At 35.4% G+C, this 14,533-nt stretch overlaps 1 protein-coding gene and 1 pseudogene across 5 annotated transcripts in view; one reads left to right on the forward strand and one right to left on the reverse strand.

Annotated features, from left to right (window-relative positions):
* PIK3C2G (phosphatidylinositol-4-phosphate 3-kinase catalytic subunit type 2 gamma) overlaps nt 1–14,533 on the reverse strand; it is a 366,531-nt gene that overhangs the window by 33,156 nt on the left and 318,842 nt on the right. For 4 of the 5 annotated variants that reach the window (XR_007406483.1, XM_049102678.1, XM_049102677.1 and 1 more), the window contains one exon: nt 8,853–8,951. Coding sequence is in view for 4 of the 5 variants with exons in the window: in XM_049102678.1 (XP_048958635.1) it covers nt 8,853–8,951 (99 nt within the window). In the remaining variant the exon portion in view is untranslated. The remainder of the gene's footprint in view (nt 1–8,852; nt 8,952–14,533) is intronic. The other variant, XM_049102679.1, reaches the window with a different exon arrangement.
* On the forward strand, nt 2,303–3,503 carry LOC112665459 (small ubiquitin-related modifier 1-like; annotated as a pseudogene).

The raw sequence follows: 14,533 nt of genomic DNA on the forward strand, positions 1-14,533 counted from the left end.
AGAGAACCCAGAAGTGGATCCTCAACTTTATGGTCAACTAATATTCGATAAAGGAGGAAAGACTATCCACTGGAAGAAAGACAGTCTCTTCAATAAATGGTGCTGGGAAAATTGGACATCCACATGCAGAAGAATGAAACTAGACCACTCTCTTTCACCATACAAAAAGATAAACTCAAAATGGATGAAAGATCTAAATGTGAGACAAGATTCCATCAAAATCCTAGAGAAGAACACAGGCAACACCCTTTTTGAACTCGGCCACAGTAACTTCTTGCAAGATACATCCACGAAGGCAAATGAAACAAAAGCAAAAATGAACTATTGGGACTTCATCAAGATAAGAAGCTTTTGCACAGCAAAGGATACAGTCAACAAAACTCAAAGACAACCTACAGAATGGGAGAAGAGATTTGCAAATGACATATCAGATAAAGGGCTAGTTTCCAAGATCTATAAAGAACTTATTAAACTCAACAGCAAAGAAACAAACAATCCAATCATGAAATGGGCAAAAGACATGAAGAGAAATCTCACAGAGGAAGACATAGACATGGCCAACATGCACATGAGAAAATGCTCTGCATCACTTGCCATCAGGGAAATACAAATCAAAACCACAATGAGATACCACCTCACACCAGTGAGAATGGGGCAAATTAACAAGGCAGGAAACAACAGATGTTGGAGAGGATGCGGAGAAAAGGGAACCCTCTTACACTGTTGGTGGGAATGTGAACTGGTGCAGCCACTCTGGAAAACTGTGTGGAGGTTCCTCAAAGAGTTACAAATAGACCTGCCCTACGACCCAGCAATTGCACTGTTGGGGATTTACCCCAAAGATACAGATGCAATGAAATGCCGGGACACCTGCACCCCGATGTTTATAGCAGCAATGGCCACAATAGCCAAACTGTGGAAGGAGCCTCAGTGTCCATCGAAAGATGAAGGGATAAAGAAGATGTGGTTTATGTATACAATGGAATATTACTCAGCTATTAGAAATGACAAGTACCCACCATTTGCTTCAACGTGGATGGAACTGGAGGGTATTATGCTGAGTGAAGTAAGTCAGTGGGAGAAGGACAAACATTATATGTTCTCATTCATGTGGGGAATATAAATAATAGTGAAAGGGAATATAAGGGAAGGGAGAAGAAATGTGTGGGAAATATCAGAAAGGGAGACAGAACGTAAAGACTGCTAACTCTGGGAAACGAACTAGGGGTGGTAGAAGGGGAGGAGGGTGGGGGCTGGGAGTGATTGGGTGACGGGCAGAGGGGGTTATTCTGTATGTTGGTAAATGAACACCAATAAAAAAATAAAAATAAATAAAATAAAATAAAAAATGAGCAAGTGAGGGATCCCTGGGTGGCTCAGTGATTTGGTACCTGCCTTTGGCCCAGGGCGTGATCCTGGAGTCCCGGGATCGAGTCCCGTGTCCAGCTCCTGGCATAAGGCCTGCTTCTCCCTTGCCTGTGTCTCTGCCTCTCTCTTTCTCTCTCTGTGTGTCCATTATAAATAAATAAATAAATAAATAAATAAATAAATAAATAAATAAATAAAAAGAAAACAAGTCTAGATATGAAAGTACAGAGGGATATATGAGATCAAGAGATGCCTGTAAAACACATAGAAATACCAACCTACAGGTGCCTGAGTGGCTTAGTTGGTTAATTATCCAGCTATTGATTTTGGCTCAGGTCATGATTACAGGGTTGTGAGATGAAGCCCTACATCAGGTTCCACACTGGGCATGGAACCTGCTTGGGATTCTCTCTCTCCCTCTCCTTCCACCCTTCTGCTCCTCCTTACTCATGTACACTCTCTTTCTCTCTCTCTCTCAAAAAGAAGGAATACCAACCAATAGTTACAGAATCAATCACTGGGAATTGCACATAGGAAAGTATATTTTATTTTAAGATTTATTTATTCATTAGAGAGAGAGCAGCAGGCTTCTCGCAGGGAGCCTGATGTGGGACTCCATTCCAGACAGGGGACCATGCCCTGAGCCAAAGGCATATGCTCAACTGCTGAGCCATGCAGGTGTCCCAGGAATGTATATTTTAAAATAAGAACCTCCAAGCTACACATATACATTAAAATTGTGAGAAAATTTTTAAATAGAAAATAAAATGTAATGAAATGTGTGTGTGTATGTGTGTGTGTGTGTGTGTGTGTGTGTGTGTGTGTTTAGCCAGGGGTTCTTATCAATGTATTTGAGTCTGCTTCTTTCTCTCCTGTTTCTTTTCTTTTTTTTAATATTTATTTCAGTGCATTAAAGGTCCAAATGTGTGTGTGTTTTAAAATCTCGTACCCGAGCTGCGCTGCTGTGCTGTGGGGAAGAGAGACAGATTTGTAAACCCCGGAGCAAGGTTCTGCCTACCCGAGGCCACTGCGGTGCGGAGACCCTGGGTGAAGCCACCATCACCATGTCTGACCAGGAGGCAAAACCTTCAACTGAGGACTTGGGGGATAAGAAGTAAGGAGAATACATTAAACTCAAAGTCATTGGACAGGTTAGCAGTGAGATTCACTTCAAAGTGAAAATGGCAACACATCTCAAGAAACTCAAAGAATCATACTGTCAAAGACAGGGAGTTCCAATGAATTCACTCAGGTTTCTCTTTGAAGGTCAGAGAATTGCTGATAATCACACTCCAAAAGAACTGGGAATGGAGGAAGATGATGTGATTGAAGTTTATCAGGAAAAAACAGGGGGTCATTCAATGATTTAGATATTCCTTTTATTTTTCTTCTTTACCCTCAATTCTTTATTTTTAAAAATAGTTCTATTGTAATGTGGTGTTCAAAACGGAATTGAAAACTGGCACCCCATCTCTTTAAAACATCTGGTAATTTGAATTCTAGTGCCCATTACTCATTATCACTTGTTTTCATTGTGCTGATTTTTGGTGATCAAACCTCAGCCCCCTTCACATTGCCCTTTCCTTTTTAAAAATTACATGTGTGCACAGAGAGGCCACCTTTTCCAGGACTGTGCATTTTCAGGCTTGTGATAAATAAGATCGACCAATACAGGTGTTCATGATGACTTTCCAATTGGCCCTGAAGTTCTAGCATGTGATTGCTTCACTCCTGGACTATGACTTTCAGTGGGAGATGGGAGTTTTTCAGAGAACTGAACTGTGGAAAAATGACCTTTCCTTAACTTGAAGCTTCTTTTAAAATTTGAGGGTCTGGACCAAAAGAAGAGAAATATCAGGCTGGAGTCGAGAAGACAGAGATGATGAGGATAAATGACTAACTCCAAAGATGGCTTCACTGAAGAGAAAGGATTTTAAGATAAAAGTCTTGTCAGAAGATCCCAGAAAAGTTCTAATTTTCATTAGCAGTTAATAAAGTTATTCATGCAGAAGTGTATTCAACAGAACACTGCTCTTTTTGATTTTATTTGTACTTTTTGGCCTGGGATATGGATTTTAAATGGACATTGTCTATACCAGCTTCATTAAAATAAACAAAATATTTGTTAAAAAAAATCTAGTACCTGATGTCTATCACCCCAAATGTTTAAGCAAATCCAACAATAAAAAGGACATACTAAATCTGTATTTTTATATTTGTATATTATGTCCTATAATTAGTAATATTAGTAATATTAGTTGGAAATAAAAGTGAAAAGAAAAATAAAGGACAAAAAATAGAGGAAGAAAATGGGTAGAGGAGGGAGAAAAGAAATGAGAATAAAGTTTTATCCTTACTGCTTCTGAAGCCAATTCTTTTACTGTTGGAGAACTTGATATGGTCAGAAGATAGGTTTAGGGCTATAAATGATGAGATCAAGTTTTTAACCAGTACTATCCCTCTAGATACATATGTCTTCTAATAGAATGAGACAAGTCCCATCATTTCTGCTCCTTCATCCATTTTGAGCCTATAGCTGGAAGATCTAATGCCATGAATATTCATAGCAAGATGAAACAGGCCTTTTAATTAATTACATACGAGTTGCTTATTGGATAATAAGGCTACCTAAATCTTTTTTTTTTAATTGTAATTGGCTCACAATGTTACATTGGTTTCAGGTGTACAACATAGTCTATATGTTATACTAAGTCAGATTCAACAAGTCTATATGTTATACTAAGCTCACCACAAGTGTAACTAACATTTGTCACCATACCATGCTATTACATTATCGTTGACTATATTCCTTATGGTGTATCTTTTATCCCCAGGATTTTTTCATGTCATAATTGGAAGCCTGCATCTCCCACTTCCCTCTACTCATTTGCCCATTCCCCTACTCCCCTCCCCTCTGGAAAACAATAGTTTGTTCTCTATAGGTCTGTTTCTTCTTCTTCTTTTTTTTTGTTTCTTCTTTTATTTATTTATTCATTTGTTTTTAGATTCCACCTATAAGTAAAATCATATGTTACTTATTTCACTTAGCATTATACTCTCTAGGTCCATCCATGTTGTCACAAATGGCAAGAATTCATTCTTTTTAATGGCTGAGTAATATGATTATACATACACACACACACACACACACTATTTTCCTGATCTATTCATCAGTTGATGGACACATGAGTTGCTTCCATATCTTAGGTACCGTAAGTAATGCTGCCATAAGTATAGGGGTACATATATCCTTTCAAATTAGTGTTTTCATCTTTTTGGGCAAATATCCAGTAGTGAAATTACTGGATCATATGGTATTTCTATTTTTAATTTTTTGAGGAACTTCCACAATGTTTTCCACAGTAGCTACACCAATTTACATTCCCATGAACAATATTGCACAAGGGTTCCCTTTTTTCCACATTCTCATCAACACTTGTTATTTCTTATCTTTTCACCTGTTAATTTTCATATAGCAACTATTCTCTCCTATTTTGTGTCTTACAAAAGGCTTAAACAGCACTCCATTTGAGGTGTGTCCTGCTTCCCTTGTTCCTCATTTGAAATCATATTATTTTGTTACAGTGTATGAGTTTCTGACAGTGTGAGCATATTTAATATCAGAAGAGAGTCTGGAATCCTTATTGATTACTTTTAGAGCCTTTAAGAATGCACATATTCTAGAGCAGGTAAAAGAAAACTCTGGAAGTATCACAGCCTAGGGGAATACAGAGATGAGGAGAGACATTACAGACATTGCAATGCATAGAGAGACATGCAGATGTCAATGGAAGAGGCATTTTATAGTGGGCTACATGGGAAAATGCTAGAAAGATTTTTAAAAATGTTTCAAATCTAAATTATTTTTATATATTTCTTTGTTATATAAACTGAAATATTATTTTAAAAAACCTTGGCCAAGCTTCTAAATAACTGAATTACTTTGTCAGTCTCTGTTCACTAGGATAAATCATTTTGGGCTGCTTTAAAAGGGAAAATCTTTTTAGCAATTTTGTTTTAGCTTATGAATTCACAGGAGAGAAGTAATTCTTAGAGCAAATCTTCAAAGATTCAATATAAGATAAACAATTCTTTTCATCACACTTAATATTAAATATAACAGAACTGCAGGCAGAATAATACATTTTAACATTAAAATAAAATGAAGCACAACTTCTTTAGTCTGATTACTTCAGCATATTAAAACACTAAAGGCTCAAAAATAAATAATAATTAGTTAAAACTTGAAATGAGCAAAAAAAAATCTGTGGAGAATTTATAGATAGATTTTCCTGTCATTTATATTACAGTGTTATCTCTGTCTTCAGATAAGCAAAAGAAATAGTCATATAAAGGAAGTTGTGAAAAATACAAGGCATGAGAACTTTGTTGTGATGGGTTCTGCAAGGTGAACAAGATCCTAATTCTTATTTATTCACATCAGAAATTGGACATTCTTTTATTCAATAAAGTATTCATTGAGCACCTGCTATGTACTTGACACTGTTTAAGCCCCTTGGCTTATAGCAGTGACACAGGGCAGTGGAGAAAGTAAAGGAGGAAGGGAAGTTTGGAAGTGGCAACAAGTAGTGGCTTTGTGGTTTTACATGTGGGAATCAGAGAGGACCTCACTGAAAAGGTGGCAGTAAGCCATAGTCCTTTAGGACATGTGGGATTGAGCCATGAGCCTGGGGAAGGGCATTCCAGTTAAAGTGAGTAACAGGTACAAATGTTTGTGACAAATGTTTGAGCCATGAGCCTGGGGAAGGGCATTCCAGTTAAAGTGAGTAACAGGTACAAATGTTTGTGATATTTAACTTCAGTAAATGAAGTTACTGAAGCTGGAGTGGAGTGATTGAGGGAGTCTGTGAAGATGGGGTTGGAGAGGTCACGGAGACCAGATTGGCAGGGCTTCATAGATCATTAATAAGTACTACGGCTTTCATTGTAAGTGATGTAAGGCCTCGCTCTCTGAAGGATATGAGAGAAGAATGACAAGATCTGACTTTTACTCTCAAAGGAATATTCTGACTCCTAGGTTAGGAAGAGATTAGAAAGAAATATAAGCAGAAGCAGGCAGATGCGTTAAGAAATTATGGCAGTGATTCAGGTGGGGGATGATGGTGGCTTGAACCATTTATGGTAGTTGTGGTAGCAGTGAAGGTGCAAAGTTGTGGAATTCTGGATTTATTGTGAAAGCAGGGCTGACAGAATTTGCTGATAAATTGGTTGTAGTTTGTAAGAGATGTCAGAATGGTTCTAAGGACTTAACTTGAGTAAATTGTAGGATAAAGGTGCTGTTTCCTGACATGAGAAAGATTGCAGAGGAAGCAGGTTTAGGGGGCAATAATCAGAAGTTTGATTTGGTGTAGCTTAAGGTTGTGGTGCCTATTCAATTTCTACTAGAGTTGTTGAGTAATCGGTTACATACATGCCTCTGGATTTTAGGGAGAATTCCAAGCTGGAGTTATAAATATGGAAGAGAAAGACACGTAGTGATATTTCAAGCCACAGGGCTGGAAATAGAAGAGAGAAGAGGTGTAGGAATGAATTCCAGGGCAATGCTAAGAGATTAGGGAGAAAAGAAGAACTGGCATTTAGACTGAGAAGTTAGACTGCAAGGAGTATTACTTCATTATTAATAACGTTCTTTCAGAGGACATTGGCAATGTATAGGCTCTCGTGGCCCTAGATGGTTTTTTACCTTTGGTAGGATGTACCTGGTCATTTGCCATTTACCCCTCACTTGATGTAAATCTTGTATTTTTGCTCTTACTCACTTTCCCCCCTCCCTTTATGCTGCATCACTTTTTTTTTGAATATTCTTATTGTCAGCACAACTTCATCTCGCTATAAAATGCATTTTTGAAAACTGTCAAAAGTAATTTGGGGATTTATCTGGTGAATAAAATCGGTGACCAAATTGGTTAATACTGCTTTTGATCAAATATTAGGCATGACTATTGAGTAATATCTCCAAGTTTACTGTGTGGTTTATATGCCAGATTGAAAAGCAATGCCAACAAGAGTGTTCTAAAACATTCTGAGCTATGACACTACTGGAATAAATACATAATTTTCAAGAGGACTATTTTCAACTAATAATCATATACAAATGTAAGTTCTGTTAACTTGATTGACATCATTTCTTAACATTCTTTTACTTTATTACATATATTTATACAGATTATTAAAGTCTATGAATATGTAGACAGCCATAAATAATATCTCATTGAGTCTTCATTTCCCAGACTAAGAATTTCTTAACAACTCCTATTCTCATTTAACATGATAATCTTATCAAAAGCAACTAAAAATAATTACTTTAGTTAGTAAAAGTTTTACAAAACACATCTAATAATATTTGTCCAGATATTACAAAAATTGTTGATTATGAGCATCCTAGATCTATAAACAAGCATTCTTGGCTATCTGGCTAATACTAAGTTTGTAAAGGATGTATCCCCTGCAAATTATGCCAACTATTTGTCTACTGAACAGATATTGATTAAATTCTAGTATGTTCCAGATGCACGTCACAATGAAAAGAGTTTGCTTTTTTAAGTCTTTCCAAGCACATCATGAGAGACATATGTGTGTAAGGGATAGAGCCAAAATAGGGCTACTGACTTTCTATAGAGCAGTATCCTGGGAGTTTTACCAAATGGAGGATCTGTTTTGAGTAGACTAGAGGAAGACTGGACAAGTGGCAAAGCTTAGAGTTACCCCTCTTGGTTTATGTACCCAGACCTGGACCATTAATCAATTACACTGTGATGCAGAAAGCTCCTTCTCTTACTTAATGACAATGCTCCAATTGCTCTCTGTGCCTCTGACTTGACCCATCTTCAGAGACGAATGGGGTATAATGGAAGAGCTTTCAGTTTTCTTTAGAGGCTAACTACCATTGTTGTCCTAGGTTCTGGGATACAAAGATAGGGTTCCTGTCCTCAAAAAAATTATTATTTTGTGAGGGGAAAGGTATATCTTTGAGTAATTACATCAAAACATAACTGTTTGGTGGTATAAGCTCAAGGTACTCCATGGGTATCTAGGAGGAAAGCCTAAGAGTTCCTGGCTTCACAGAGAAAGTGCTGGCACTATTCAGAGATGAGTTAATGTTCCACTAAGCTCAGTAGGATGAGATAGATGTAAATTCTTGGGACCTAACTTTTTCCCTTTGGATCTTAATACTCCAGTTAGTCCTGCATTTTCAAACCTTTTTCACTAGATTTGGCCTGATGCTTCATTGTGAATAAAGTCTAATTTTCATTCTAGGACTTTGCCTATAAAACATTTTATAGTCTTTACCCCAGAGATCACAGTCATACTGAGGCAGAACATTGTAATTGGCCTACTGTTCCTCACTTAAACTTGGTGGCTGGCCCCATTTCTCTCACTAATGTTGACATTAATTGCTGGAAGAAGGGAAGTGATTTCTAAATGTAGGCTTACATGTTTCTTATTAGAAATAATAAACTTACAATGTTTTTCATGTGTTTCACTAGTATGGTCAGCTTCGCATCCTCATGTGATATCACTAACTGCACCATAGGCATCTTGTCAGGGAAACTTCTCACCTGCTAAAGCAATAGAATTTTGGTGGGTTAAATTGGAAGTGGTTCATCATAGTATAAATTAAACATTTAAAGACTAAAATGGAGTCAATGAATAATATGCAAAAGAAACATTCTTCAGGGACGCCTGGGTGGCTCAGCAGTTGAATGTCTACCTTTGGTTCAGGGTGTGATCCCCGGAACCTGGGATCGAGTCCTGCATCGGGCTCCTTGCAGGGAGACTGATTCTCCCTTTGCTTTTCCTTTTGCTTGTGTCTCTGCCTCTCTCTCTCTGTGTCTCTCATGAATAAATAAATTAAATGTTAAAAAAAAAGAAACATTCTTCAAATCACGCAGAAAACATAATATTCTTTAGGAAACTGAATTGGTTAAAGATGAGATTTGTGTCTAATCATCCTCAACCAACTCTTTCTCCTCATATCTTGTGTTTCTGATTGATTTTGTGTTTGTTTTGATTGATTATTTTCCCAATTATTTAAGCTTGAAAACTTAGTGCCATTTCTGGCTCTAATTTTCTCAACCTTCAGTACCATTAAGCTTAAGTATTAGCATGAAGTGCTGGCTTTAAAAGTCAGTGAGCCTGGGGTTCAGGTCCCAGAACTATACTTAAGATTGTGTTATGTGTGTATAATTAACTTATGACTAAGATAATTGGCTTCTTTAAAATGGAGATGATAGTTACCTACTGCAGGGTATAGTTGAGATGATCAACTGAGAAATTCAACAGTTTTCACAATGTAACCTCTCAGTTCATTTTGCAATTAGTAATGTCTTCTCCATATATTTGCATTCATCTCTTCCCTTCTATTTCCACAGCTCCTAGTTCAGACTCAGATGAATCTCTTGTCTGAACTACTAGAACATTCTCTTCCCCTCTCCTAGAACCCCAACCGATTTATACACAATTACCAATATATTGCTCCTACAGCAACTTCTATAAAATTATTCTTTTGATCATGGCTTTCCAGTACCTATGAAAAAAATCAGAATTTCTCAGATTTATATTGTTGCTCTTTTTTTAAAAGATTTTTAAACTTATTCATGAGAGACACACACACACACACGGTGGGGGGGTGGTGCAGAGAGAGAGAAGCAGGCTCCATGCAGGGAGCCCAATGTAGGACTTGATCCTGGGCCCTCCGGATCACACCCTGAGCCAAAGGCAGATGCTCAAACGCTGAGCCACCCAGGTGTCCCAGTATATTGTTGCTTCTTATTGAATTTTTTTTTTTTTAATTTCCCACTGTTATTTATTCCATGCTGTAGTCTGTATGTTCAGTTCTACAAACATGCTCTGCTATTTCCTTCCAGTCATTCATATTATTCTCTTTATTTGAAATGACCTCTTTTACCATTTTTCCTATTGAACCTTTATCTTTCTAGAGGCCTAATTAAGATGCAAAATAGTTTCTGTGGTCACCTCCCTTTGAACTCCCCTAGCACAGCCCTTATCACTTAATAGTTGTATCAAAATTATTATCTGATGTGCCTCAATTTGTTTAGTGGATTATAATCTCCCTCAAGGTTTACTTTTTGCGCTATATTCCCAAGGGATATATAAATCAGTGCTTGCTCCATAATGTCAAGTAAACATTTATTTAATAATAAGAGTAGTCTTATTTTTTCTCAAGTTATATCATTCCATCATTGGAATGAAGGCTTTAGTTTTTAATTAAAATTTTTTGTTTTATACAGATTAAGCATAATTTGTAGTTTTTCTGATATTTCCATTGGCTATCTCTGGTTGTATATTCTCTGAGGGAAATTAGAAATTTATTAATAATAGGAATTTGGTAATGTTCTACTATGGGCTCATTGTGGTCCACATTGTTTTCTGAGAGTAAGTTTCAGCTCTCCAATTCTCTCCAACTTTTGATAAGAAAACCTGACTGGTATGTTTCCTTTTCCAAAGATTTTTACATGTTTGTAAGAGTAGTTTATACATTACCTGTAGGTAATATTTACTAATGTTCTTGTTAATGTGGATTATTGACATTGTGATAATTAAAATTGGCATTGTTTCTTATAATTGAAATGGTAATTACATAAAAATAATAATAATATTCTTCCTTAAAATATTTTTATTTGATTACAATGACTGAGAGATATTGTTGAGTTAGAGATACTATGAGATAATTTACTTCAAATAGTACTGAGGTAAATTGAATTCATAGTAAAAAAAATGTAATTGGATTTTGGTATGAGAATGGCAAAAATGTTGATGACTTTTTGATGCACAACGAACATTATTTTTTAATTAAAGAGTGAAAAGATTACTACATAGAAACTCAATGTATTTAATCAGAGGAGTTTTAATTCAAAAGTAAGAAATTAGCATAAGTTTATGATTCAGTGTCTAAATAGTAACTATAACTGTTAAACTAACCGAAGTGATATTCTACTCTGAAACTCTAGTGACAGATTAGTAAACCAGTATCTGTCAATATAGGCAGAGCTCAGAACTCAGTGAAAATTCAGGCCTCCAGGAAGTTTTAGTAGTCAATGTGGTAATCGTAGAGGTACTTAGCATTTCTAAAACTTTTACTGTATGCGTAACATTGGGCTAAGAGCTTTATGTATGTGAAATAACTCAATCCTCAGCAAATCTATAAAGTTTTTGTTACTTCTGTTTTACACATGAGGAGCCAAAGGCATTTGGTTAAAGGTCATGCAGATAATAAACCATGCAGGGTTAAATGATCTCTAAAGTCTGTGTTCTTAAACACCATGCTGTAAAGGGGCAAAGAAGGGGCAATAATCTAAGGGAAAGAGTTTAAATGAAGAATCCAAAAAGGGAGAATTTTGAGAATCATTTCATATGGACAAGAAGATGCTAGAATATTTTGATTTTCTGCTTCAAGTTAGTCTGGAGAATCTGATTATGTTTAATACAACCATTTATAATAACCTTAAGAGCTGTTGAAATATTATTGATCCAAGGATGATTGTGTTGAAATGTTTGAATGCATGACACTATAGCAGCTAATAGCACTTATGCACAATGTGTCCATGAATGTTAAAAAAAGTAGCATTTCCAAATATTTTTTCAGATGATAATATATTCATATAACTAAAAAATAAAAATGTATTTTAAAAATATACAGTAGTGCCTATTCATTCCTAATACCTATCCATTCCTAATACCTATGCACCCAGTTCCTCCACCATTTATCCCTCCAGAGGAACACATCCTTCCATAGTTTCTCCATATAAGCAAATATGAATAAGTACTTTTATTGTCCCCTCCCACTATTCCACAAAAGAAACAGCATATTTACTATTCTGCACAAAGATCTTGGAGAAATTTCTATAATGTACAAAGTTTCTTTATTTTTTAAAAAATACACTTGTATATTATTCCATTATGTGAAATGCCATAATTTATTTAACCACTTCTCCACTGATGGGTATATGGGTTGTTTCTAATATTTTTCAGCTGTTATAAATCATGCTGTAATAAACAGTTTTGTATGCATATCATTTTTGTACCTGTGCACAAATATTATAGGATAAATTTCCAGCAGCAGAATTGCTGGTGGAAGGGTATTAGCATTTGTAATTTTGATTAATGTTGCCAAATCACCTTTCATGGAGGTTGTACTAATTTGCATTACCATCATCAGTGTAGAGTGCTGGCTGATTTGTAACCAAGCTTATTAATTAAATTTTGGAATTTTTGCCAATCTGATGAGTTAAAAATGGTATCAGTGTAATTTTAATTTGCATTTTTATTATGAGTGAGTTTGCGGATCCTTTTTTCTGCTGAAGAGCCTTTGTATTTGTGTGTGCATATCGTCTTTTAAATTCTTTACACAATACTCTATTTGGTTGTTGGTCTTTTTCTTATCAATCTCTAGGAGTTGGTTGTATATTTGATGACCACTGTTTGTGATAAATTGCAAATATCCCACCCATTTTGTAATTTATCTTTGGATTTTTTAAAACTCTGTTATAGTTTTTTATATACAGCAAAATTATTATGGCTTCTGGATTTTTAGTCATAACTATACTAGCTCATCCTCAGACTATAAAGGATTTTTTTCTGTTTTCTTTGTCAAATATATGACTTTGTTATTTACATTTAAAGTCTTTCGTCCATTTGGTATTACACTGGCACATGGTGTGAAATATGCTCTCTCTGCACTATTGACTGAATTTTCCCTTAATGGTCTGGCCACATATTAAATCCCTGACTATATTTGACTCTATTTATGGATATTCTATTATGTTCTATTTATTCATTTTTTTTTGGGCCAACGCCACAGTATTTCAATTATTTGGGGCTTTGTAATATGTTTTATATATATGGTAGGGCTAATCTTACTTCATGCTTTTGTTAAAATTTCCTGGCCTTTGTCTATTTTTGTTTATGAACTGTAGAATTAACTTATCTATTTAAAAATAAATCCATTAATATTTTTAAAAACTATATTCAAAGTTAAATCAGAAATATCTGACATTTTTATGATGTAGAATCTTCCTTTATGAGAGCATACTATGTCTTTTGTCTTTCCATTTGTTCAAGGCATTTTTGAAATTCCTCAATAATGTTTTGAAGTTTTCTTCATTTGATCTTGCACACTTCTGTTAAATTTATTCCTAGGTGTTTTTTTCCCTGCTATTCCAAATAGGATCTTTCTTCTATCTTTCTTTTACTTTTATTCTTTTATCTACATTCTATTGCATATATTTATATGCAATAGATAGCTTTATATCAATTTGGTACCTTCTACCTTTATTAGATCTTCATAATTTGTGATAGATTCTTAATTGATTCTTATTTCTCCAGGCATGTAATGGTATTACTGGTAGACATTGTTCATCTTGTCTTCTAAAGTTTGTTTCTAATTTTTTTAAAGTTTCATACAGTCATTTCATAAATATTTATTGACCTTTTATGGACAAGGCACTGCTCTAAGCCCTTAGAACAGATTAGACAAAATTCCTTTCTTGGCATTTCTATAGTTTTGGGGGAGATACAAAAAAGCAAAACACATAATAAATATGTAAAATTTATGATAACTGAATATGATACATGATCAGAATAAAAACCCAGAACATGACAAGACACTGGAAACTAGCAGAATAAGGGTCAGTTTGCAATTTTAGATGAGACCATCAGGGGATTTCTCATGGAGAAGGTAAATTCTGAGTGAAGACCTGAAGGAGGTTAAAAGAGTGAGTCATCTGTTGGTAATTGTGATGATCATGGGCATAGTGTCTTATTTTATACTTCAGTGGAAATGTTTTTCCACTGTTATCCTGTCATACCTGATGTGGGCTTTGGATAGCCAAGACAGATACATTTTCTCATGTTGAAGCACTTATTTTTATTTCAGCGCTTTGTCAAGAAAGTTTACTGAAATTTATCAAGTGTCTTTTCAGCGTCTGCAGAGACAACCATATCATTTAAAGATGATAACATGTATATTGTATATTACCAATATTGAACCATTTTGCATTTCTGGTCCCGGTGAATTACATATCTGTAGTGTGCTCATGGATTGTTTTGGCAAATATTTTATTTATAATTTTCCATTGATACTCAGAGGTGAGATTAGGTTGCGATTCCTTTTTTGCTATTCTTG

The sequence above is a fragment of the Canis lupus genome, chromosome 27, assembly GCF_003254725.2.
Source record: "Canis lupus dingo isolate Sandy chromosome 27, ASM325472v2, whole genome shotgun sequence".
NCBI lineage: Eukaryota > Metazoa > Chordata > Mammalia > Carnivora > Canidae > Canis > Canis lupus.